The sequence below is a fragment of the Bos indicus x Bos taurus genome, chromosome 1 (assembly GCF_003369695.1).
Source record: "Bos indicus x Bos taurus breed Angus x Brahman F1 hybrid chromosome 1, Bos_hybrid_MaternalHap_v2.0, whole genome shotgun sequence".
NCBI lineage: Eukaryota > Metazoa > Chordata > Mammalia > Artiodactyla > Bovidae > Bos > Bos indicus x Bos taurus.
Genome location: NC_040076.1, coordinates 63,707,911 through 63,732,263, shown reverse-complemented (window position 1 = coordinate 63,732,263; position 24,353 = coordinate 63,707,911). Strand labels below are relative to the sequence as shown.

The 24,353-nt window shown below is 38.1% G+C and overlaps 1 protein-coding gene across 1 annotated transcript; it reads right to left on the bottom strand.

The window, feature by feature from the left end:
• Positions 1 to 362: 362 nt before the first annotated feature.
• TEX55 (testis expressed 55) lies at positions 363 to 7,843 on the bottom strand. The gene is made up of 4 exons (XM_027550649.1): positions 6,699 to 7,843; positions 5,730 to 5,876; positions 3,347 to 3,409; positions 363 to 371 (listed from the first exon to the last, which is right to left on the bottom strand). The coding sequence occupies exons 1-4, from the start codon at positions 7,809 to 7,811 to the stop codon at positions 363 to 365; spliced, it is 1,332 nt and encodes a 443-aa protein (XP_027406450.1). The 5' UTR covers positions 7,812 to 7,843.
• Positions 7,844 to 24,353: the final 16,510 nt, after the last annotated feature.

Sequence of the window (24,353 nt, the reverse complement as noted above, 5' to 3'; positions counted from 1 at the left end):
AAAACAGAAAAATTCAAAGAGGTTTATTCAAAAAAAGTACTGCTTTTAAAGAAGTAGGCATTAGGTAGTCACAGGAGATAATGCAATAATCCAAAGCTAGGAAACACTGAACTTTGAGACTGAAAGTCAAGAGGAGGGAACATTACTCTAATTCAGGAGAAAAGAGCTGTATAAAGTAAGATGCTTTAAGAGAATCAATGACTTCCAGAAAACTCAGGACAGATAGATCATGGAGAAAAGGACAGGGGAATAAATCTGATCTCATCCTCTTTCCTCTTTCCCATCTTTCTCCAGGGTTTCCTGTTGGCTTAACCCACTGTGAATCAAAAGGAATGAGAGCCTATTGATCTAGTCCATGCAGATTAGCTTCTCTGCAGCATAAAGAAGAGATGAAGGTAGATCTGAGGGGGTTATAAGACATGCAGTAAGACAGAAAGAAAGAAAAGGATAGGGATTGGAAAGGTTAAATATGATATGATTGTATATGCTGGAATACCCAAAATATCTACAAGTGCTTGATTAGAAATATTGAGTTTAACTAGGTTGCTGCAAATAAGATCAACAAAAATTAGTTACACATCTATATGTCAGAAATTAGAACCTGAAGTTTTAAAAGTTTCTATTTATAACAGCATCAAAATTATAAAATACCTATGAATAAATCCATCAAAAGATATGTAAAATCTTTATGCAAATAATAATGATACTGGAAGAAATTAAAGACCTAGATAAATGGAGAGGATAAAGCTTATTGTTCAAGCTGGTATTCAATACTTCTCCCCAAATTGATCAACAGAGCCAAAGCAATCTCCCCACAAAATCCCATCAGTGTGTGCTAGTGTGTGCGCGCGCGCGTGTGTGTGTGTGTGTGTAACTTGACAAATAATTCTAAATGCTGAAAAGGAAATGCACACACCTAAGAACAACCAAGATACTTTAAAAGAAGAATAAGATGGGAGGACCTGCTCTGGTAGATATTAAGACTTATTATGGGGCATTCTAACTAAGAGATTCTTGTAGTGGAGCAAGGATCAACAAATATACGACAGGAGTCAAATAAAAAAACAGCGTGGAAAGTACTGTCTTTTCCTATAAGGTGCTTGGTCAATTGGATGTCTGCTTGAAAGAAAATAAAGCTTGACCTCACTTCACATCCTACACAAAATCAATGTGAAAAGCAAAACAAAACCAAACCTATAAAAAAGATGGGTTTGTGTTATCTTCTACAAGATAATACAGGGACTAAGGTGAGGAGCTTGGGCTAAGGAGACACTTATAATATAGGATACCAGAAGTAATAAAATAAATTTGAATATATAAAAATTAAAAATTCCTGTTCATGAAAAGATATCTTTAAGAGATAAAACAGGAAGGCAAAGAGTCGAAGAAGATACATGTAACAAATACATCAACAAAGAGTTCACAACCAGAACATATAGAAAACTGTTACAAATGACTTAAAAATACAATATAATAGAAAAGAAATATTTCCAAATGGCCAATAAACAAATGAAAAAGTATGCAACTGCTTTAGTACTCAGGATAAATAAGTTTAACCTGAAATGATTTATTACTGTTCATCCATTAAAAAGGCTAATGCTGAAAAGATTGGTAATATTGTTGGGTGTAAGTGGTAAGGATGTAAGACAACCAAAACTCTAATGCACACTGCTAGTGGGAGTGTAAATTGGTGAAATTTCCTTGGAAGATCATTTGATGTAATCTATTAGAGCTGAGCTACACATACTTTAGAAGCCAGCATTCTCTCTTGTGGGTATGTATCCAAGAGATATGTGTATTTATGTGTACCAAGAGACATGCGCATGAAAATTCCTAGGAAAAAGCTTTGTAATAGGTTATCCTGAAGGTCCATGTCTATCACAGAATGAATAAACTGTGGCATTTCAAATGAGGAAAGCTATATAGCAATGAAAATAGATGAACTACAGCCATACCCAATAGCATGGATTAATTTCACAGACATAGTTCTGAGTAAAAGAGTGAACAAATGAATCTCTACTACATGGTTCCCTTTTTATAAAGTTTAAAAGGTTGACAAGTCTACACGGATACAGAGAACAAACTAGTGGTTACCAGCGTGGGGGCAGGGGGCAAATAATTGGGTGTAAGACAGGCTCAAGCATGTATTGTACAACATGGGGAACACAGACAATATTTTGTAATAACTGTAAATGGAAAGTAAGCTTTAAAAATTGCATAAAAATTTAAAACTAAAAATATTTTTAAGTCTAAAAAATAAAGCAGTTTGGTTCTAGAAGTCATGTTCTCAACTACTAAATAAAATAAAAATTTCAAAAATCTGACAAGTCTAAACAAAAGTGTTTTATGATTCATGTTTCATGGCAAAATTAAAAAGAAAAGTGAGAATGTCATTACCATAAAAGTCAGAATAATAGTCCCTTTGTGGGAAGTGATAACCTTGAGGAAACCGAAGGGGACTTCTCAGATGCTGACAATGTTTATTTATTTATTTTTTAATTAAAATAGAGTTTATTAGCTTTTCTTTTAATATAAACATGAGGAAGAAAAACCACATAAGTTGTAGCATTCTTTTCAAAATAAAACTGCAATCAATACTTGAATCTCCAAGCTCCATAAACAATATTTTTTGAGGTGGTAGATTGTAATATTTTTATATCCATTATTTATCATTTATGTCTCTGTCCTTTAAAAATGATGGAACCTGTGGTACTCAATATAATATGAAGCCTTGCTATAAAGAGAGAAAGTATTTCTGGCCGAGAAATGCTTTGTTTACAGGCAAAATTCCTAGGATTACATTTGAGAAGGTAGGAGGAGAAAGATTTTACATAGTTGAGAACACTTTTTTTTTTTAATGTTTCAAGGTTAGGTGACATCATTACCAATTTCCTAGAAGACTGACTGCTGGACCTCCCTGTCTTTTAATGGGCTTCCTGGTGGCTAAGTGGTACCCTGTGTTAAAAAGCCTGAGGTAAGGGTTCTTAAGATTTATCTTTCCTCAAATAACAGAACACACCTACAGCCAGGTCAACACACAGGATAGAAAAGCTGTTTCATATCACTTACTTTCCTATTCCTGCTGCTGCTGCTAAGTCGCTTCAGTCGTGTCCGACTCTGTGCGACCCCATAGACGGCAGCCCACCAGGCTCCCCTGTCCCTGGGATTCTCCAGGCAAGAACACTGGAGTGGGCTGCCGTTTCCTTCTCCCTGACAACATTTAGTTTTTTTTTTTTTTAACCTGAATGGCAGTTACAGATATGCTCTCTTCATGGTCATTGACTGAGTTGCACACGTTTTGTACACTTGTATGTGTGCTATATTTTATAATAAAAAAATTCCATACCTGGCACAGCATAAAATTCAGGGGATCCTCTGGCTTTTCATAGACTAAGTTTTCAGTGATCTGCTGAGAGAGAGAAAGATATTACATTATGGTTCTGAACTAAACTTATGTGGTCAGGTTATACTTCCTTATTACTGATATGTTTAGGTAAATTAAGGTAAAATGTGGGTGAATAAAGATTTAGTAATAAATAGCAGTGGATATCTTTCTAGTTTCTAAGTTCCACCTCATGTGAAGAGTTGACTCATTGGAAAAGACTCTGATGTTGGGAGGGATTGGGGGCAGGAGGAGAAGGGGATGACAGAGGATGAGACAGCTGGATGGCATCACCGACTCAATGGACGTGAATCTGAGTGAACTCCGGAAGTTGGTGATAGACAGAGAGGCCTGGCGTGCTGCAATTCATGGGGTCGCAAAGAGTCGGACACGACTGAGCGACTGAACTGAACTGAACTGAAGATCAAAGAGGTAGTGAGAAGGTTTTGGAGGAAGTTTTTATTTTGAGAATTTTGATTTTGCCAGGCTGAGAAATCAATAAATAATTTACTTCAAAGAACAGTCAAAGAAACTTTTCCAAGTAAAAATTTTAAAACACTATGATTTTTACAAGAAACTTCCTAAGGCATTTGATTCTAAAAGTTTAAAATGATGTTCTGTGTTTGTAATAATAAATGAGAAAGCATATCAAAGACTTCAGAGACTCACTTTCATATGTTTTGTTGCTGTTGAATAACAAAAATTATTTATAAAGTAAACAGAATTCTCATTTGCAGGGAATAACAATAGGGCAAATTTCTGGTATAAAGTATTCTGATCTGTTTAATGCATGCATGCTCATTAATCATTTTACATATATTTCTACTGAACACATTTATAACTAGTTTTTCTTATAACAATGTTCAATGCATAAACACTGTTTTTTCTTGACAGATGAAGAAAATTGCTTACAGAATGATTAAAATTCTACTTTCTAGGGCTTCTGTCCTTCAGTTTAACAATTAGTAGTTCTTTGTTAAAGCCAGAAAGCCCAGCAGTTAGCATTCTCCCACAAAAGGACATTTTAAAGAAAGAAAGGGCATAGAATAACATTAATAAAGTAAATATCACTTATCCCTGTTATAAGAGGACACTGAGATTCACAGAAATTAGATAATCTCTTTCAAATTACAAAGAGGAGAAGGAGCAAATTGAGCTTGGAGACTTGGGCTAATAGATTATAAAATTTGTGCACTTTCCTCTACATCCTACTTCTTTAAACTTAAATACTTCCAGCTTAAATGTTTTCATTTGAGGTGGGCCATTCAGTGCCTGATGAACTATGGAATGAGGTTCGTGACATTGTACAGGAGACAGGGATCAAGACCATTCCCATAGAAAAGAAATGCAAAAAAGCAAAATGGCTGTCTGGGGAGGCCTTACAAGTAGCTGTGAAAAGAAGAGAAGTGAAAAGCAAAGGAGAAAAGGAAAGATATAAACATTTGAATGCATAGGTCCAAAGAATAGCAAGAAGAGATAAGAAAGCCTTCTTCAGCGATCAATGCAAAGAAATAGAGGAAAACAACAGAATGGAAAAGACTAGAGATCTCTTCAAGAAAAATAGAGATACCACGGGAACATTTCATGCAAAAATGGGCTCGATAAAGGACAAAAATGGTATGGACCTAACAGAAGCAGAAGATATTAAGAAGAGATGGCAAGAATACACAGAAGAACTGTACAAAAAAGATCTTCACGACCCAGATAATCATGATGATGTGATCACTGACCTAGAGCCAGACATCCTGGAATGTGAAGTCAAGTGGGCCTTAGAAAGCATCACTACGAACAAAGCTAGTGGAGGTGATAGAATTCCAGTTGAGCTCTTTCAAATCCTGAAAGATGATGCTGTGAAAGTGCTGCACTCAATATGTCAGCAAATTTGGAAAATTCAGCAGTGGCCACAGGACTGGAAAAGGTCAGTTTTCATTCCAATCCCAAAGAAAGGCAATGCCAAAGAATGCTCAAACTACCACACAATTGCACTCATCTCACACGCTAGTAAAGTAATGCTCAAAATTCTCCAAGCCAGGCTTCAGCAATATGTGAACCGTGAACTTCCTGATGTTCAAGCTGGTTTTAGAAAAGGCAGAGGAACCAGAGATCAAATTGCCAACATCCGCTGGATCATGGAAAAAGCAAGAGAGTTCCAGAAAAACATCTCTTACTGCTTTATTGACTATGCCAAAGCCTTTGACAGTGTGGATCACAATAAACTGTGGAAAATTCTGAAACAGATGGGAATACCAGAACACCTGATCTGCCTTTTAAGAGCCAGGTCAGTGTTTGTCTTTTATATTATAATTACTTTAAAACTCACATTTTAAAAAGAGATTGAGAGGTTTACCTGGAATATTTGCAGAATGTGGTGTTTCTCCATGTATCGAAGTGAAACTTGATAAGGATCTTCATATACTATAGGAGGAAATCGCCTCTTATAAGGTTGACTGTATGCATCAGAAATCCTTCTTTCCTGGTATGATGAAAAATCATCCTAAAATGGAAATATCCCCCAAGAAAGTCTTTAATGAATAGAAAATTCCCAGGAAGTTTTGTTACTGTTGATGTTATCAGTGGAATTTGGTATTGACAGGATCTGAACTCTACAAACTATAGACCTTGTGAGAGATCTGGCTGATCCTCCAGGCAATGTAATGTACCTCAGGTCTTGAGAGATGCCTTAGACATAGCCAGTCTACTTTTCCCTTCACAGAGATATCCAATGGACTCCAAATTCCTTTCCTGTGGCAGAAGCTCAGAGAGGGGACGGAGAAGGCAATGGCACCCCACTCCAGTACTCTTGCCTGGAAAATCCCATGGATGGAGGAGCCTGGTAGACTGCAGTCCATGGGGTCGTGAAGAGTTGGACACGACTGAGCGATGTGACTTTCACTTTTCACTTTCATGCATTGGAGAAGGAAATGGCAACCCACTCCAGTGTTCTTGCCTGGAGAATCCCAGGGACGGGGGGAGCCTGGTTGGCTGCCGTCTATGGGGTCGCACAGAGTCGGACATGACTGAAGCGACTTAGCAGCAGCAGCAGCAGAGAGGGGAAATGAATTAGTTTCCCAGGGTTAGCAGCAGAACCAGGACTTGAAACCCAGGATTCCTGCATCCTGGTTCATTGATCCTGCCTGAATGGTCTACTTCGGGTAGCTGAGAAGGCAACCCATCTCGTTATCTCCCACCCTACTCCTACCTTCCTGAATCCTATGGGTTACACATAGCACAGCATGTGCCCTCTGCCCGCATTCTCCCAGAACCCTGGCTTGATCTCCAACCTCCCAGGTGGGTATCAAATGTCCTTATAACCTACAGGCTCGACTTCCGTGGGTTGAGGTTTTTCTCGACTGATGATATAGTCCAGTTTAGATGAAATGGAGGGAAACTTTTCAGAGTAGGCCTGTTCTTTTGTTTGGAAAGTACTGTTATCAAATGGCATGAAGACTCGCAGGTCAGCTACACTTTCAGTGTCACTTTCAATGGAAGTATTAGATACGCTGGCATCTGTCTGGCTAGGCTCAAATTTGCAGGGTTGCACTTTGAAGTCATCCTCTTCCTCTTCCTTGCCATAGCCAAGCTGTCTGAATACTTCGTCATTAGACTGTTCTCTGTAGTCAAACAGGTTGTCTTCTGTGTAATCATCCTCTTCATCCAATAAGTCATCAGTCTGGTCAGATTCACCACCAGCCTTGTCAGAGTCAGTCTCAGGGTGTTCAGCTGGTTTAGTAGTCTGGTCATGCACTTTGAGGTGAGTCTTTGAAGCTCTTTTGTGGTCAACTTGGTCAGATGATCTCTGATCAATTTGTTCATAAGTTTTTTTCTCAATCAGGCCGGACAATCTACTTTCGATCTGTTGAGCCGTTCTTTGGTCACCTGGTCGGGGCATTCTGTGATCACTCCGCCCATGGGCTCTTTGTAAAGATGGCACAGATGGCTTTTGGTCAAACTGTTCAGAAGCTATTCTCTCAGCTAGGCTGGACGTTCTCTGTTCAGTTTGCTCATAAGTACCTTGTTCAGGCAGAGCAGACATCTGGTTGTCAGTGTGTTCAGACCTGACACCATCAGCTTGGCTAGATGCCTTGCTGTCCATCTCTTCTGACATCCTCTGATCAGCCTGGTCAGATGTTCTACCACTGGCAAAATTATCATGGTCAGATGCTCTGAGGTCAGCCTGATCAGATGTTCTTTCTCCCATGTGTTCATCTACTTTGTGGTCAGCTCGATTAACTATGTTGGGTTCAGCCAGGCCAGACACCATTTGGGCAGTCTGGTCGGCTGCTCTGTCATCAGTCCAGTCATCTGCCTCCACTTCATACTGGTTCTGCCTGCTGTCTTCCTGGCCATCTGTGTGTCTGTCATCTGGGGTCTTGGCTGGTCTTTGGATTTCCGAGGATTCGGTGGGAGCTTCTTCTGGAGGCTTTTCCATTTTCTGCCTGGTACCCGACTGGTCTAGATTGCCAGACTGTGGGTGGGGCCGGACCTGGGTCGTCTAGGCAACCATCAGAGCGTATGTGAGTGATAACAATGGCCATGGGCTTTATTCCGGGCCTCCGCGCTGGTTCTTCCAGGCATGCTGGCGAATGCTAGTGAGTGTCAGGCAGTGAGCGGGACTTCCTGCGGCTGCCTGGGGACCAGCTGCCTCTGGGTGCTCAGCGTGGATGCGAGCTCAAGATGCGAGCTTAGCTCACCTTCTCCCAAGAAGAGGGGATGACTACAGGCTGGTGTCGCCACCACCCCGTGAGCAGGCCTCAGGGCTCTGTGAAATGGTGCCTTAGAGCGCTCCCCTCCTTGTTTTTTTCTTGCAGAGGCCCAGAGCGTTGTGTGTGAAATAGGATCCTACAGGTATCGCTGGAATCAACAGAACACGCATACAACCACACGAGGGCGGCATACCTGAACAGAGGTTCCTGCTGCCATCAAACAGACCCATGATTCATTGGCTACTTGTATAACCACAGTTGTAGTGCAGAGTATGATATTACTGTTGGTACTGTAATTGTAAATGGTCCTGCTAAATGTTATTTTTCTTTATAAACTCTAATTGGTATTGTGGTGAAAACCACTCTGTTTTTTTCTTTAAAAAAAAAACAAAACTTAAAAAATACTGCCTTTACAAACAGTGCCAGTTCTGTTTTTGGTGGTACCAGGAAAGCTTTAGTCCTTCTAACACTCAAGGTACCAAAGACATATATGGTTGGAGGGCTGGAAGGAGGAGAGAAAATACAGTGAGAATGGGTTCTAAAATCTCACCATCCAATGGTCTTACGGCAGAAAGGAGTGTTAGGGTTAGGAGCCAGAGTTCCAGAAGGAAAAGGAGTAAGAAAGGCTAGGGAGAGATAGGAGAAGGAATATTTGACAGGTGGGGAATTTGCACTTGATGGTGGCCAGTGGAGTCCACATTTTGACAGTTGCCCTCCCTTTTTGAAATAGACCTTAAGAATCCACTTCAGGCCAGCTTGCTCTCTATTCTCAGGAGCTGATCAGTACAGAGGTGGTGACTTGAGAGTTTGGCTTTCCAGAGCCTAAATCACTGAGGCAGGCCAAGGATTGGTAATATAATGCCAGATATTCTTTTAATATGGGTTTAATTGCATTTGGTAATTAGAGATAAAACTTAAAATCCAAATGCAAATAGTAGTAATTAAGGAGTGAGAGGGAGAGTGAGTACCTTTGGTGCCATACTTACGAGCAGGAGAATTTAGACACACTGAAATAAAATCATTTACCTAACAGTACCTAGCACATGGGCTTCCCAGGTGGCACTAGTGGGAAGGAACCCACTTGCCAGTGCAGGAGATATAAAAGACATGGGTTAGATCCCTGGGTCGGGAAGATCCCCTGGAGAAGGAAATGGCAACCCACTCCAGTATTCTTGCCTGGAGAATCTCATGGACAGAGAAGCCTGGTGGGCCACAGTCTATGAGGTCACAAAGAATTGGATATGACTGAGCGACTAACACCCACACACACCTAACACATAGTAGGTGCTCAAGATGTGTTTGTTGAATATAAATATATTAAAGATTTGCTTCGATGAGCTATGGCTTGCAACTTTACAGGGATATTGGTTTTGTAGATTTGTTTTTCCATTTATAAATTAAATATAATTATTGTAGAAAAGTAAGTAAAACAAGCATAAATTTAAAAAGCTCCCCAAACACTCAGGGATAACCTTTATTAACATTTTGATGTATATCCTTTGAGAATTTTTCCGATGCAAATCTATATGTTTAATATCTATAAGTAAGTAAGTGAAGTCGCTCAGTCGTGTCCGACTCTTTGCGACCCCATGGACTGTAGCCCACTAGGCTCCTCCATCCATGGAATTTTCTAGGCAAGAGTACTGGAGTGGGTTACCATTTCCTTCTCCAGGGGATCTTCCCGACCTGGGGATTGAACCCCGGTCTTCCGCATTGAGGGCAGACGCTTTACAGTCTGAGCCACCATATCTATAGCTATTTAAAAATATATACGTAATTTATTATACGCATTTTTTGCTTTTAACAGTGCTGCATTGACTGTCATTGTACAAACATTTTACAAGCTTCTTATATTTTTTCTTGGAGATAAATTTTCCTGGGTAAGGAAATGTGCTCTTTCTGGTTCTTTGAAGGTACTATATTTAAAAATGTCTTCCAGAAAAATTGGACCAGTCTCTAGCTGCACCAGTAATTTATGAGAATGCTACAGAGTCCAGTTCTGTATATATTTTTAATTTTTGCCTATCTAATAAGTGAAACATAGTATTTTGTTTTAATTTGTATTCTTTTTTACATATTTAATAACCTTTGATTTTTTGGGTAAATTTTCTAGTCTTACCCTTGTCTTATCCTTTTTGATTTGTGAGAGCTTTTTATGTATTAAAATTTTTTAATTATTCACTATATAAATTGCAAATAAAGTTTTCTGGCTTGTTTGCCATGTAGTTTTATATTTTTTGATTATGTTGTTTTTGCTGTTGTTGGCTCAGTCTCTTTATGTGTTATAGATCTGTTGAGATTTTCTATTATTTTTGAGTCAGTTTTGATAATATGTGTTTCTAACAATGTGTCCACTTCATCTAGTTTCTCTCTCTCTCTTTCTCTTTTTTTTTTTTTTTGCTATGCAGTTGTTCATAGTATTCTCTTATAATCCTTTTTCCTTCCATAAGGTTGGTAGTAATGTCCCCACTTTCAATTCTGTTGTAAGTTATTCACTATTACTACATGTTTTGGTCAGTCTAGCTCAAGGTTTGTCAATTTTGTTGATCTTTTCAAGGAATCGAATTTTCGTTTTGTTGATTTTCTGTTTTTCTATACACTATTTCATTTATCTCTGCTCAATTCTTTAGAATAGAATTTCCTTCCATCTTCTAGTTTGTGTTTAGTAGTTTGCTCTTCTCCTTATAGTTCTTTAAGGTCTAAAGTTATCAACTGAGATTTCTTCTTTTTTAATGTAGGCATTTTCAGGTCTAAATTTCCTCTGGACCTTAGTGTTTCCTGTATCCCATAAGTTTTGGTATGTTGTGTTTTTATTTCCATCCATCTCAAGGTATTTTCATCCATCCCAAAATATACATTTTCCTTGTAATATTTTTTTCATCCATTGGTTATTTAAACTGTATGCTTTAATTTCAAAATATTTGTGAAATTTCCAGTTTTCATTCTGTTACTGAATGCGTCATTTCATGGTATGTATCAGAGAAGATACATTTTAGGATTTCAGTCTTTCAAATTCATTGACTTGTTTTGTGGCTAACATAAGTTCTGTCTTGGAGAATGTTCCTTGAAAAAGAATATTTATCTGCTATTTTGGGTGGAATGTTCTTTATATATCTGTGAGGTCTAGTTGGTTTATAGTGTTGTTTAAGTCTTTTATTTTCTTATTGATCTTCTGTCTTGATATTCTATCCATTCAGCATGTGTGTCAGTCCTTCAGGTAGCCTTCAGACAAATCACAAAAGACAAACACAGTTCTTTAAGAATGGAGTGCATTCTGCTTCCTGTGGAACCAGGGACTGTGGTTCCCCACTGTGAACATGGACTGCTGTCTTCAAAACTGTGGCTGAGTTGAAAAGCTGGGAGCAAGGACAAGTGAAAATGCTGCAATAATTTTCTACTCTTCGTAAAGTTCCCTCTTTCTTGACTAAGCATTCACTTGGTTGCTGAAAAGCTTTGTCTACTTTTCAGAGTCCCAGCAAAGCTGACTTACTATTTTGATTATTTTCTCATTGTTTCTGCAGAAGGACGGGGCCTGTCTATTTTCTGTCCATACTCTGCCATCTTCATTGACATCATTACTCCCTACCCCAGCCCTCCTTAAAGTTTTGAAAATGAGACATTGTATACCCACATCAGATTTCCAGTTTCTTTTGAAGAATTGGAAAATCTGCCAATACTGGGTTCACAGTTCCACATATCAACAATTGCCTGGTGAGCAGCAGTTGCCCCGTTCAGGGAGGACATACATTCTTCGATTTTCCCACACTATCCTTTCTGCCCCTTAATTATTTAAGTTACCTGATTGGTTCCTCCATCCATTTTAATTTTCAATCTCTTTAGTATTACATGGCGACTAAGAGTTCAGGCCTTGAGCCAGACAAAACTGGGTTTGAATGTTGTCTTCACCATTTAAAGCCCATGTGTCCTTAGGTAAATGATGTGTGATCTGTAGTATCTTCACTTGTAAAATGAAGAAAAACACAGCTACTCAGTGGAGTTGTTGAGATGAATAAATGACATAATAAAGAATCTTTAGTACACATGCACACACACACACCTGGAAGTTTCTTTCTAGTTCTGTTTTATGAGAGATTTTAATTGGCTTTGAATTTTATAAAATAATTTGTAGCATCTATTGAAATAATCATATGATTTTCTTCATTGATTTATTCATGTGATTATATCAAGAGATTTTAAAATGTTAAATCAGTTATCCATTCCTAGAATAAATCTTAGTTCGTCATCCTATTTTTTTCTTTTAAGGCAGTTCTGGAACAAGTTGCTAATATTTTATTTAGGGTGTTTGTACTTTATTAATCAGTAAGATTGCTCTGTTGTTATCTTTTCTTGTTTTATATTTATTAAGTTTTGGTGTCAGGATTATGCTAGCTTTACAAAATACTTTTAAAAACTTTATTTTTCTATACCCTGTAATAGTTTGTATATGATTTATCTGTCCTTTAAAGCTCACCTATAAAACCTCATGGTCTGGTCCTTGAAGGGGTCAGGGGTTATGGTTGTGGTGTGTACAGATCTTTCGTAGAATTTCCAATTTATTCTATGGTATTGGTCTACTTAGATTTTCTCCTTCTACTTGAAAAAATTTTTGATAATTCAACTAGGAAATTATTTCGGCTCAAATTTAAAGTTTCTTGAGCATAAAGTATTTTCTTATAATATTATTTCAATCTTCTCTACATATGCGTATTTTTCCTTTTTAATTTCCAAAATTGAGTCCTCTTTCTTTCTTGGTTACTGAGTCATACTTTAATATTTTTTTCAATGTTTCTTTGAACAGTCTTAAAATTAGTACCTCTTTTGTTTATTCTATTGTAAGTTGTTTTGGGATATTGTTGTTCAGTTGCTCAGTTGTGTCTGACTCTTGGTGACTCCATGGACCGCAACAGGCCAGGCTTCCCTGTCCTTTACTAACTCCCAGAACTTGCTCGAACTCATGTCCAATGAGTTGGTGATGCCATCCAACCATCTCATCTTCTGTCATCCCCTTCTCCTCCTGCCTTCAATTCTTCCCAGCATCAGGGTCTTTTTGAATGAGTCTGCTCTTTGCATCAGGTGGCCAAAGTTTTTGGGGGTGTTAAGCCTATAATTGTTTTCTACCAATTATTGTGGAAGTTCTGATTACCATAATTATATGAGCTAAAATATTGATATACATCCAGTAAGTACTCATATTAACATACTATAGCTATTAAAATCCCCTTTCATAAAATATATAAAATACTTCATTGTAAGTAATTTATATATGTGTATATATGAAGTATGTATATATATATTGCTTTGCTGGAGCAGCCGTGAAGAGATACCCTACATCCAAGGTAAGAGAAACCCAAGTAAGATGGTAGGTGCTGAGAGAGGGCATCAGAGGGCTGACAGACGAAACCACAATCACAGACAACTAGCCAATCTGAGCACATGGACCACAGCCTTGTGTAACTCAATGAAACTAAGCCATGCCGTGTGGGGCCACCCAAGATGGGAGGGGTCATGGCGGAGAGGTCTGACAGAATGTGGTCCACTGGAGAACGGAATGGCCAACCACTTCAGTATTCTTGCCTTGAGAACCCTATGAACAGTATAAAAAGGCAAAAAGATAGGATACTGAAAGATGAACTCCCCAGGTCGGTAGGTGCCCAATATGCTACTGGAGATCAGTGGAGAAATAACTCCAGAAAGAATGAAGGGATGGAGTTAAAGCAAAAGCAACACCCAGTTGTGGATGGGACTGTTGATTGAAGCAAGGTCCGATGCTGAAAAGAGCAATATTGCATAGGAACCTGGAATGTTAGGTCCATGAATCAAGGCAAATTGGAAGTGGTCAAACGAGATGGCAAGAGTGAACATCAACATTCTAGGAATCAGGGAACTATAGAATGGACTGGAATGGGTGAATTTAACTCAGATGACCATTATATCTACTATTGTGGGCAGGAATCCCTTAGAAGAAATGGAATAGCCATCATGGTCAACAAAAGAGTCTGAAACACAGTACTTGGATGCAATCTCAAAAATGACAGAATAATCTCTGTTTGTTTCCAAGGTAAACCATTCAGTATCATGGTAATCCAAGTCTATGTCCTGACCAGTAACACTGGTCAGAAGCTGAAGTTGAACAGTTTTATGAAGACCTACAAGACCTTTTAGAACTAACACCCCCCAAAAATGTCCTTTTCATTATAGGAGACTGGAATGCAAAAGTAGGAAGTCAAGAAACACCTGTAGTAACAGGCAAATTTGTCCTTGGAATACAGAATGAAGCAGGGCAAAGGCTAATAGAGTTTTGCCAAAAGAATGCACTGGTCATAACAAACACCCTCTTCCAGCAACACAAGAGAAGACTCTACACATGGACATCACCAGATGGTCAACACCGAAATCAGATTGATTATATTCTTTGCAGCCAAAGATGGAGAAGCTCTATACAGTCAGCAAAAACAAGACTGGGAGCTGACTGTGGCTCAGATCATGAACTCCTTATTGCCAAACTCACTTAAATTGAAGAAAGTGGGGAAGACCACTAGACCATTCAAGTATGACCTAAATCAAATCCCTTATGACTATACAGTGGACACGAGGAATAGATTAAAGGACTAGATCTGATAGAGTGCCTGATGAACTATGGACGGAGGTTCGTGACATTGTATAGGAGACAGGAATCAAGACCATCCCCAAGAAAAAGAAATGCAAAAAAGCAAAATGGCTGTCTGAGGAGGCCTTACAAATAGCTGTGAAAAGAAGAGAGCAAAAAGCAAAGGAGAAAAGGAAAGATATACCCATTTGAATGCAGAGTTCCGAAGAATAACAAGGAGAGATTAGAAAGCCTTCCTCAGTGATCAGTGCAAAGAAATAGAGGAAAACAATAGAATGGGAAAGACTAGCGATCTCTTCAAGAAACTAGAGATACCAAGGGAACATTTCATGCAAAGATGGGCTCAATAAAGGACAGAAATGGTATGAACCTAACAGAAGCAGAAGATATTAAGACAAGGTGGCAAGAATACATAGAAGAACTGTATAAAAAAGATCTTCATGACCAAGATAATCATGATGGTATGATCACTCACACTCAGCTAGAGCCAGACATCCTGGAATGTGAAGTCAAGTGGGCCTTAGGAAACATCACTATGAACAAAGCTAGTGGAGGTGATGGAATTCCAGTTGAGCTATTTCAAATCCTAAAAGATGATGCTGTGAAAGTGCTGCACTCAATATGTCAACAAATTTGGAAAACTCAGTAGTGGCCACAGGACTGGAAAAGGTCAGTTTTCATTCCAATCCCAAAGAAAGGCAATGCCAAAGAATGCTCAAACTACCACACAACTGCACTCATCTCACACACTAGTAAAGTAATGCTCAAAATTCTCCAGGCTTCAGCAATATGTGAACCATGAACTTCCAGATGTTCAAGCTGGTTTTAGGAAAGGCAGAGGAACCAGAGATCAAATTGCCAACACCCGCTGGATCATAGAAAAAGCAAGAGAGTTCCAGAAAAACATCTGTTTTTGCTTTATTGACTATGCCAAAGCCTTTGACTGTGTGGATCACAATAAACTGTGGAAATTTCTGAAGGAGGTGGGAATACCAGACCACCTGAACTCCTCTTGAGAAATCTGTATGTAGGTCAGGAAGCAACAGTTAGAACTGGACATGGAACAACAGACTGGTTCCAAATAGGAAAAGGAGTACGTCAAGGCTGTATATTGTCACCCTGCTTATTTAATTTATATGCAGAGTACATAATGAGAAACGCTGGGATGGAGGAAGCACAAGCTGGAATCAAGATTGCTGGGAGCAATATCAATAACCTCAATATGCAGATGACACAACCCTTAGGGCAGAAAGCGAAGAACTGAAGAGTCTCTTAATGAAAGTGAAAGCAGAGAGTGAAAAAGTTGGCTTAAAATTCAACATTCAGAAAACTAAGATCTTGGCATCCAGTCCCATCACTTCATGGCAAACAGATGGGGAAACTGGAAACAGTGCTGACTTTATTTTTTGGGGCTCCAAAATCACTGCAGATGGTGATTGAAACCAGAAATTAAAAGATGCTTCCTCCTTGGAAGGAAAGTATGACCAACCTAGGCAGTATATTAAAAAGCAGAGATATTACTTTGTCAACAAAGGTCCGTCTAGTCAAGGCTAAGGTTTTACCAGTAGTCATGTATGGATGTGAGAGTTGGGACTATAAAGAAAGCTGAGTGCAGAAGAATTGGTGCTTTTGAACTATGGTGTTGGATAAGACTGTTGAGAGTCCCTTGGACTGCAAGGAGATCCAACCAGTCCATCCTAAAGGAGATTAGTCCTGGGTGTTCATTGGAAGCACATATGTTGAAGCTTAAACTCCAATAGTTTGGTCATCTGATGCAAAGAACTGACTCATTGAAAAGATGCTGATGATGGGAAAGATTGAGGGGAAGAGGAGAAGGGGACAACAGAGGATGAGATGGTTGGCTGGCATAACCGACTCAATGGACATGGGTTTGGGTAAACTCTGGTAGTTGGTGATGGACAGGGAGGCCTGGCGTGCTGCGGTTCATGGGGTCACAAAGAGTTGGACACGATTGAGTGACTGAACTGAACTAAATTGGTATATGAAGTAGAAATTGACAGGATCAGTCTGAATACACCGTTGTAACTTGACAAACAAACAAAATTAATTGTCTTATGCTTTACTCACCAAATTGACATTGCTTTACTTTTCAGTGCACCTCTCTTTCCAGAAACTATTTTCACTTTAATAACTTTCTAATCTTCAATATGCAATCCTAGCATCTCTTGCTTTAATACAACAGTGAAACCAAGATAATTGAAAATGAGTTTAATTTAAGCATTTTTTTATAGCTTGGAATTTATATTTCAGATGACTTAAAAGCCATAAAATTATTATAAATTTTGAGATTAGAACTAAATTATGTTGCAAATCATAAGGCTATGAGTAACTTACGAATTTTCAAGCAGAGTAAAACCTTAGTAATCTGGAAAAAACAGTACATCTGCATTAGAAAGTTTAAGTTATTGGAGCTTTTTTAAATTTATTTTTATTTTTTTTAGCTTTAAATTCTTTAAAAAATAAATTTATTTATTTTAATTGGAGGCTAATTACTTTACAATATTGTAGTGCTTTTTCCATACATTGAGATGAATCTGCCACAAGTGTACATGTGTTCCCCATCCTGAACCCCCCTCCCACCTCCCTCCCCATCCCATCCCTCTGGGTCATCCCAGTGCAGTAGCACCAAACACCCTGTCTCATGCATCGAACCTGGACTGGCGATCCATTTCACATATAATAATATACATGTTTCAATATCATTCTCACAAATCATCTCACCCTCGCTTTCTCCCACAGAGTCCAAAAGACTGTTCTGTACATCTGTGTCTCTTTTGCTGTCTTGTATATAGAGTTATCATTACCATCTTTCTAAATTCCATATATATATGTTAGTATACTGTATTGGTGTTTTCCTTTCTAGCTTACTTCACTCTGTATAATAGGCTCCAGTTTCATCCACCTCATTAGAACTGATTCAAATACATTCTTTTTAATAGCTGAGTAAATATTCCATTGTGTATATGTACCACAGCTTTCTTATCCATTCATCTGCTGATGGGCATGTAGGTTGCTTCCATGTCCTGGCTATTATAAACAGTGCTGCGATGAACATTGGAGTACACATGTCTCTTTCCCTTCTGGTTTCCTCAGTGTGTATGCCCAGCAGTGGGATTGCTGGGTCATAAGGCAGTTCTATTTCCAGTTTTTAAAGGAATCTCCACACTGTTATCCATAGTGGCTGTACTAGTTTGCATTCCCACCAACAGTGTAAGAGGGTTGCCTTTCTTCACATTCTCTCCAGCATTTATTGCTTGTAGACTTTTGGATAGCAGCCATTCTGACTGTCATGAAATGGCACCTCATTGTGGTTTTAATTTGCATTTCTCTGATAATGAGTGATGTTGAGCATCTTTTCATGTGTTTGTTAGCCATCTGTATGTCTTCTTTGGAGAAATGTCTGTTTAGTTCTTTGGCCCATTTTTTGAGTGGGTCGTTTATTTTTCTGGAATTGAGCTGCATGAGTTGCCTGTATATTTTTGAGATTATTTCTTTGTCAGTTGCTTCATTTGTTATTATTTTCTCCCATCCTGAAGGCTGTCTTTTCACCTTGCTTATAGTTTCCTTGGTTGTGCAGAAGCTTTTAAGTTTAATTAGGTCCCATTTGTTTATTTTTGCTTTTATTTCCAATATTCTGGGAGGTGGGTCATAGAGGATCCTGCTGTGAATTATGTTGGAGAGTGTTTTGCCTATGTTTTCCTCTAGGGAGTTTTATAGTTTCTGGTCTTATGTTTAGATCTTTAATCCATTTTGAGTTTATTTTTGTGTATGGTTTTAGAAAGTATTCTAGTTTCACTCTTTTACAAGTGGTTGACCAGTTTTCCCAGCAACACTTGTTGAAGAGATTGTCTTTTCTCCATTGTATATTCTTGCCTCCTTTGTCAAAGATAAGATGTCCATAGGTGCATGGATTTATCTCTGGGCTTTCTATTTTGTTCCATTGATCTATGTTTCTGTCTTTGTGCAAGTACCATACTGTCTTGATGACTGTAGCTTTGTAGTATTGCCTGAAGTCAGGCAGGTTGATTCCTCTATTTCCATTCTTCTTTCTCATGATTGCTTTGGCTGTTTGAGGTTTTTTGTATTTCCATCAGATCAGATCAGATCAGTTGCTCAGTCGTGTCCGACTCTTTGCGACCCCACAAATCACAGCACGCCAGGCCTCCCTGTCCATCACCAACTCCCGGAGTTCACTGAGACTCACGTCCATCGAGTCAGTGATGCCATCCAGCCATCTCATCCTCTATCGTCCCCTTCTCCTCCTGCCCCCAATCCCTCCCAGCATCAGAGTCTTTTCCCATGAGTCAACTCTTTGCATGAGGTGGCCAAAGTACTGGAGTTTCAGCTTCAGCATCATTCCTTCCAAAGAAATCCCAGGGCTGATCTCCTTCAGAATGGACTGGTTGGATCTCCTTGCAGTCCAAGGGACTCTCAACAGTCTTCTCCAACACCACAGTTCAAAAGCATCAATTCTTCCGCGCTCAGCCTTCTTCACAGTCCAACTCTCACATCCATACAGGACCACAGGAAAAACCATAGCCTTGACTAGATGAACCTTTGTTGGCAAAGTAATGTCTCTGCTTTTGAATATGCTATCTAGGTTGGTCATAACTTTCCTTCCAAGGAGTAAGTGTCTTTTAATTTCATGGCTGCAGTCACCATCTGCAGTGATTTTTGAGCCCTCCAAAATAAAGTCTGACACTGTTTCCACTGTTTCCCCATCTATTTCCCATGAAGTGGTGGGACCGGATGCCATGATCTTCGTTTTCTGAATGTTGAGCTTTAAGCCAACTTTTTCACTCTCCACTTTCACTTTCATCAAGAGGCTTTTGAGTTCCTCTTCACTTTCTGCCATAAGGGTTGTGTCATCTGCATATCTGAGGTTATTGATATTTCTCCTGGCAATCTTGATTCCAGCTTGTGTTTCTTCCAGTCCAGTATTTCCATACAAATTGTGAAATTATTTGTTCTAGTTCTGTGAAAAATACTGTTGGTAGCTTGATAAGGATTGCATTGAATCCATAGATTGCTATGGGTAGTATACTCATTTTTACTATATTGATTCTGCCAATCTATGAACATCGTATATTTCTCCATCTATTTGTGTCCTCTTTGATTTCTTTAATCAGTGTTTTATAGTTTTCTATATATAGGTCTTTTGTTTCTTTAGGTAGATATATTCCTAAGTATGTTATTCTTTACGTTGCAATGGTGAATGGAATTGTTTCCTTAATTTCTCTTTCTGTTTTCTCATTGTTAGTGTATAGCAATGCAAGGGATTTCTGTGTGTTAATTTTACATCCTGCAACTTTACTATATTCATTGATTAGCTCTAGTAATTTTCTGGTGGAGTCTTTACGGTTTTCTATGTAGAGGATCATGTCATCTGCAAACAGTGAAAGTTCTACTTCTTCTTTTCCAATTTGGATTCCTTTTATTTCTTTTTCTGCTCTGATTGCTGTGGCCAGAACTTCCAAAACTACGTTGAATAGTAGTGGTGAGAATGGGCACCCTTGTCTTGTTACTGACTTTAGGGGAAATGCTTTCAGTTTTTCACCATTGAGGATAATGTTTGCTGTGGGTTTGACATATATAGCTTTTATTATGTTGAGGTATGTTCCTTCTATTCCTGCTTTCTGGAGGTTTTTTTTTTTTTTTTTTTTATCATAAATGGATGTTGAATTTTGTCAAAGGCTTTCTCTGCATCTATTGAGATAATCATATGTTTTTATCTTTCAATACATCTGCATTAGGAAGTTTAAGTTATTGGAGCACTTTTTAAAAAGCAGGTGTGTTAGGTGGCAAATGTGGATAATAAACAGTTTAAGAGATGTCATTTATATTTTTAAGAAACTTTCTTTTGATAATTAGGCAAGAATGTTTTGAACTTTTCATGCATTTTGTATTGAAATGGATACTTCTAAAGAAATTAAAAGTTGAAGAATTTCTCCTAAACTTAATATTATTGATTATCTAGTTAAATTATTATGACACTGCTCTCCTAAATTTTGGTAATATAATTAAATCAATCTGATTAATAAATCCATCCATTAAAATATCCTTTTATGACTTTTCAGGGCTTTGCACCATCAATTACCATCAACTACTCCTACCATCATCAATATCCCTTTCAGCTGACTTTAAACATGTTCAAGTTTCAAACCAACAAAACCTCTTTAGGATCCCCTTCCCTTCATAGCCCAGCATCTCAACATAGCAGCCCATATTTCTTAATCTTATGTTTTCATCCCTCACTTCTCGACTCAGAGTAATCTGGTTTTGGCCTCTGTCCTTATACTGAAATTGAGAAAATATTTTTCAGTCCCTATCTTACTCAGTCTCTGCACTATTTGGTAATGATAGCTATTCTTTCTTCACGTTGTCTTCTCTCTTGTCAATTTTCTTAAGTATTATGCCTTCCTAGTTCCCTTCTAGTCTTTTACAACATTTATTCAGAGGATCCTGGTAGGAGTCCCCAGTTTGGGTAGCTGGCCAGCTCACATTTCTTTCTTTATCTCATATATAGTATTAGATATACAACAGTGGTGAGTTTCTATGACCAGCTTTCCTGGTCATAACTGATTGATTCAGGGTTAGAAATCTGACCCAAGCTGAACCATCAGATGCATACTAAATGAATTATGAAAGCTGGAATGAAGACAGGAACAGGGAATCACTGGTAGTAATCCAATCCCATTACGTCTAGCTTCCCAAGAGAAAGTACATGAATTTTTTTGGCTGAGGTTCCTGTAATTGCCCAGTTCCTTTCCCCCTCTGACTCAACTGATCGCTCAAACAGTTTCTTTTTGGTTCTGTGAGATGCACACAATAAATCCCTTCCCTGATTAAGTGCCCAACAGCCAATTTATTTTGTTTGTATAAATTAACAAGAATAGTTTTTATTTAAGCAAATAAACATCTTGATTGGTTCCTCTCTCATCTCTGACATTGAACACCGACATTCACCACAGGGTTCTCTCTAGACCTGCTTCTCATTTTAATCACTTTCCTTGAGCATTTTCACTCAAAGCAATTACCTCTTTTCATGTAATTTAACATAGATTTATTTTAATTAAAAATTTTTTTAAAATTTTTTGTTTTTTATTCATTGAATTTTTTTCTTATACCTCAAACATCCCCTCCTTTTGGTTACATTTTACAGTCCTCAACTCTCCTTGTTTCCCTTGCCTGAGTTGGAAAGAGGAATACAGAACTTTCTCTTATGCTTCTCTTCCTATCCATCTCGTGTTGGAGTTATTGATTCTCTTCTTACTCTACATGCTTTTCATAACCTCTTTAATCTGTTATCTTGATGCTGAAAATTTCAAACTGTATGTCTCTAACTGTCCAAAATCCTCACACATATCTCCAAGCACTTACTAGACAATTTCACTTTGCCGATCCAAAGATCTCTTAAACTCTACATGTCCAAGATTTAATTCAAAATCTTTTTCTTAAAATGGCTTTTCTTCCTATGTTATAGGGTCACCACCTACCTAATCGCCCTCTCCCATGCCTAGTATTGTGTCAGTGAAAAATGGCATGGTCTGTCTTTTCTATGGCCTGCAAGCTGAGACTGGTTTTTTACATTTCTAACATGTTGTAATCACTTCATGGCAAATAGATGGGGAAACAATGGAAACAGTGACAGACTTTATTTTCTTGGGTTCCAAAATCACTGCAGATGGTGACTGCAGCCATGACATTAAAAGACACTTGCTGCTTGGAAGAAAAGCTATGACCAACCTAGACAGCATATTAAAAAGCAGAGATATTACTTTGCCGACAAAATTCCATCTAGTCAAAGTTATGGTTTTTCCAGTAGTCATGTATGGATGTGAGAGTTGGATTATAAAGAAAGCTGAGTGCCAAAAAATTGATGCTTTTGAACTGTGGCATTGGAGAAGACTTTTGAGAGTTCCTTGGACTGCAAGGAGATCAAACCAGTCAATCCTAAAGGAAATCAGTCCTGAAAATTCACTGGAAAGACTGATGCTGAAGCTGAAACTCCAATACTTTGATCACTTGATGTGAAGAACTGACTCAATGGAAAAGACCCTGATGGGTTATAATAAAATAAACAGCAAGTTTACAGTTTCGTATTCCTCTGACCTGCGATATCTAATCTGTGTGGACTGTCAAGACCACTAAATTTTGGGTATGCACCCAGGACATACAAAGGGTCAATAGGAAGCCAAACCGACCCTCTTGCATTCTTTCTCATTTATACTCTCTATCCTGTTTATCTATTACTTTGTGAGAAAGCTATCTCCTGGAGTTTGCTCAAAATTCTGTCCATTGAGTTGGTGATGCTATCCAACCATCTCATCCTCTGTCACCCTCTTCTTTTGCCCTCCATCTTTCCCAGAGCCAGGATCTTTTCCAATGAGTTGGCTCTTTGCATCAGATTGCCAAAGTACTGAAGTTTCAGCTTCAACATCAGTCCTTCCAATGGATATTCAGGACTGATTTCCTTTAGGGTTGACTGGTTTGATCTACTTGCTGTCCAAGGAACTCTCAAGAGTCTTCTCCAGCACCACAGTTCCAATGCATCAATTCTTCATTTGGGTTGGTGTCTGGGAATTCATTGTTCTTTAAGCATAAGGCTAAGTTTTTAACATAACTAGGTATTTCTGAAAGCAATTTTATTAACACATATTTCACATACCATAAAATCCACTCATTTAACATGTGGAGTTCAGTATTTTTTATATATTTGGAGAGTTTTGCAGCCATCACCACAATCTAATTTTAGAGTATTTTTAACACTCCAAAAAGAAATTCTGTACACATTAGCAGTCACTCCCCATTCCTCCCCCTTCTCCTCCTCCACTTCATCTCAACCCCAGGCAACCACTAGTCTATTTTCTGTGTCTATGGGTTTGTCTATTCTTCACATTTCACATAAGTAGAATCATATGATCTGTATCTGGATTCTTTTTCACTTAGCATAATGTTTCCAAGGTTTGTAGCCTGTATCAATACTTCATTTTCTTTTTAATGTCAAATAGTTTTCATTATTTGGCTATACCACATTTTATTTATCTGTTGATGGAATTTGCATTGTTTCTGCTTTTTGGCTATATGAATAATGCTATTATGAACATTTGTGTATAAGTTTTTGTGTAGATATATATTTATATTTTAATTTCTCTTTGGTTTATACCTAGGAGTGAAATTGCTGGATCATATAATTCTCTGTGTAATATTTTGAGAAAGCACCATACTGTTTTCCAAAACGGCTGCACAATTTTACATTCCTACCAGTAGTGTATGTGGGTTCCAATTTATCCACATCCTTTTCAGCACTTGCTATTATGTCTGTTATTTTAGCCATATTAGTAACTGTGAAGTGACACATCTTTGTGGTGTTGGTTTTCATTTCTCTGATGGCTGATGATGATGTGCTTTTTTATGTGCTTATTGGCCATCTGTATGTCTTTTTTGGAGAAATGTCTAATCAGAGTCTTTCCCCATTTTAAATTTAATAAATAATTAAAATTACTTGTATTCACTATTGCATTGTAAGAATTATTTATATGTTCTCAACATAAATCCTATATAAAATGTATGAATTGCAAATATTTTATCCCATGCTGTGTGTTGTCTTTTCACTTTCTTGATGGTATCATTTGAAATA

Excerpts from the sequence above, each read along its gene's own strand:
- TEX55 (XM_027550649.1), bottom strand. The coding sequence starts at position 7,811 with ATGGAAAAGCCTCCAGAAGAAGCTCCCACCGAATCCTCGGAAATCCAA. Across the intron at positions 5,877-6,698 it reads AACCCACGGAAGTCGAGCCT|GATGATTTTTCATCATACCA; the intron begins GTAGGTTATAAG and ends TTTCCATTTTAG. Across the intron at positions 3,410-5,729 it reads ACATTCTGCAAATATTCCAG|CAGATCACTGAAAACTTAGT; the intron begins GTAAACCTCTCA and ends TCTCTCTCTCAG.